At 41.0% G+C, this 2,519-nt stretch overlaps 1 protein-coding gene across 1 annotated transcript; it reads left to right on the plus strand.

The window, feature by feature from the left end:
* On the plus strand, positions 1-850 carry LOC115272498 (FUN14 domain-containing protein 2; the record flags this gene model as incomplete). The annotated part of the gene is made up of 1 exon (XM_029915556.1): positions 1-850. A coding segment is annotated over one exon (405 nt), but the record flags the coding sequence as incomplete, so codon positions are not given.
* Positions 851-2,519: the final 1,669 nt, after the last annotated feature.

Here is a 2,519-nt window from a genome sequence, read left to right on the forward strand (position 1 = left end):
CTTGCCGAATTTGCTAAAAAGCAGCCATGGTGGCGCAAGATGTTTGGGCAGGAATCTGGGCCCTCCGCTGAAAAATACAGGGTGGCGACCCAGCTGTTAATTGGAGGCGTTACTGGCTGGTGCACCGGTTTCATATTCCAGAAAGTTGGAAAGTTGGCTGCAACAGCTGTGGGAGGTGGATTTTTTTTCCTTCAGCTTGCAAACCATACTGGGTACATCAAGGTTGACTGGCAGCGAGTGGAGAAGGACATGAAGAAAGCCAAGGAGCAGCTGAAGATTCGTAAGAGCAACCAGATACCCGGCGAGGTCAAAAGCAAAGCAGAGGAGGTAGTGTCATTTGTAAAGAAGAACATCCTAGTGACTGGTGGATTTTTCGGAGGCTTTCTGCTTGGCATGGCATCCTAAAGAGGACAACTGCACTTTGATTATTGCTGTGTTTTCCAGCCAGCAGCCTCTACACTCCGACAAAGCCATCTCCTGCTTCTCTTCCTCTGTGACTTCCTCCCTTCCGTGGCGTATCTGAATGGCTTCCATGGGCATCTGTCAGCTCGAGTTGTTACGGCCCTACTGTGAGCCCGATGACAATGGAAGAGACCTTTTTACGTAGAAGAGATCTTTTAACGTAGACCTTAGCTCTTCCCCACATTCTCCCCACTTGACTAATCTGTAGGTCAGCAAAAATGTTCCTTTCCCTCCTCCTGTAAAAGACTCTTAACAGCATGATACCAGCTGGCTCGGCTTGGGGGAATCCTCAGAGGTTGTCCCAGACTTGATTCGGAAAGAAGTCATAGGCGTAGAGATACCTTATGTGTTGCATGGAAAGGAACTGAATACATTTGCCTTTAAGCATTAAAGACTTGGTATCTTGGTGTCTACTTTCTTTTTTTTTTTTTTTTTTAGTTGCTTTTAGATTACAGAAAGAGAGCTATTTATATACTTGCTGTAATTATCCTGGCAAAAATGGCAGTATAAGCACTATAACTGAAAAATCTGAATACAGAATGAACTTGTGCTGAGCTGAAGGTATCGTGTTTGGGGAGAACATCTTTAGGGAAAGCAACCAATAGATACATCAGTGAGTGGTCCAACTCTGTGAATCATTTAGGGCGCTAAAATATCCAGGGATAAAGCAGCTCATTCCTACTTCCAAAGGGTTTATTCATGGTAAAGTAAGAGACTTTAGGTGGGAGAGTAAAGAAACTCGTGGACTTTTATTTCATAGGAACGGTTTAAACTTTGAGACATTAAGTATTATTTACCTGTTGTCCAAACAGTAGGGGTAAGCATAGTTCCTGCGTGAGATTCCACTGTTTCTCTAGCCAGTACGAAATACCTCACATTCAGAACTGAGAACAATAGCAATGGCACGTGTGAAGTAAATTAGTTCTGTCGCCAAACATAAGGTGCTGTGTCACAGTGACCCCACCTCGTACAATTATTCTTTGAATTAACAGTTTTTGGACACACATAACACATGCTTAGAATCTTAGTACATTTTGTTGTAATGGCCTGTTTGCATGTCTGCAGCCTCGTCTTGAACACCCACTTCTGGAGGGTAAAGCTTGTGTCTTCTCCGTGACGCCCACGGAACTGAGCACTTAGTAGGTGTTCAGTATTTGTTGAAGATATGAATAATGACCTCATATAATTATATCCAGAAAAGGGACTGATCCAAAGAATTATTGGAGACTTTATGAGTTCTGAGGATGCAGAAAACTTAGAATTCGTAAACTTGCAGCTGATTCTTTGCAAAATGTATGTTTTTAAGGCCTTCTATTAAAACATTTGACTTTTTACTAATCTTGGGAAATGATGTATTGAATTTGTAAACTGTAGCTACCAATGGATGTTTGGAACTTTTTAGGCTTCATCCACCTGCATGTCCCCCCTAATTTAAGGCAACGTAAAAGTTTTGCTTATAATGTGTATGAACCATCCCCAAATCGTAATGGTAGGAGGCTCTGTGTTGCATATTTTGTATAAGAACTTAAAGACTTGTTCTCTTTTATTATGAAAACTTTATTATGAAAACAAATATATCTACAAGTAGAGGAAGTACACTGAGCCTCGAGTATCTTCTCACCCACCTGGGATGATCATCAGATTGTAGTTTCGTCAGTTGTTTTGAAACAAACATCAATGTATCGTTTCAGTATATTTAAGTGTGTGTCTCTAAAACGTAACAACTCTTTTTAAAAAATCATAAATACAGTACCCTACTATCATATCAGAAACTTAATAATCCCTTAATATAATCAGTTATCTGGTCAGTTTAAAAAAAAAAAAGTCTGTGAGCCTGAGTTTAGGTCCAGCGAGCCTAAACCCCTAATTAAGCCCTTTGCTTTTGCATGCATGACTTGGTCTCCCTGGTGGTTTCTGGTTTTGGGGGACGATATTGGAAATCTTGGGCATAACATTGTCTTGACTGGGTTAAAAGATGTCCAGATGGCTGGCAAAGCATTATTTCTGTGTGGGTCTGTGAGGGTGTTCCCAGAAGAAATTAGCATTGGAATTGGTAG

The sequence above is a fragment of the Suricata suricatta genome, chromosome 11 (assembly GCF_006229205.1).
Source record: "Suricata suricatta isolate VVHF042 chromosome 11, meerkat_22Aug2017_6uvM2_HiC, whole genome shotgun sequence".
Classification (NCBI taxonomy): domain Eukaryota; kingdom Metazoa; phylum Chordata; class Mammalia; order Carnivora; family Herpestidae; genus Suricata; species Suricata suricatta.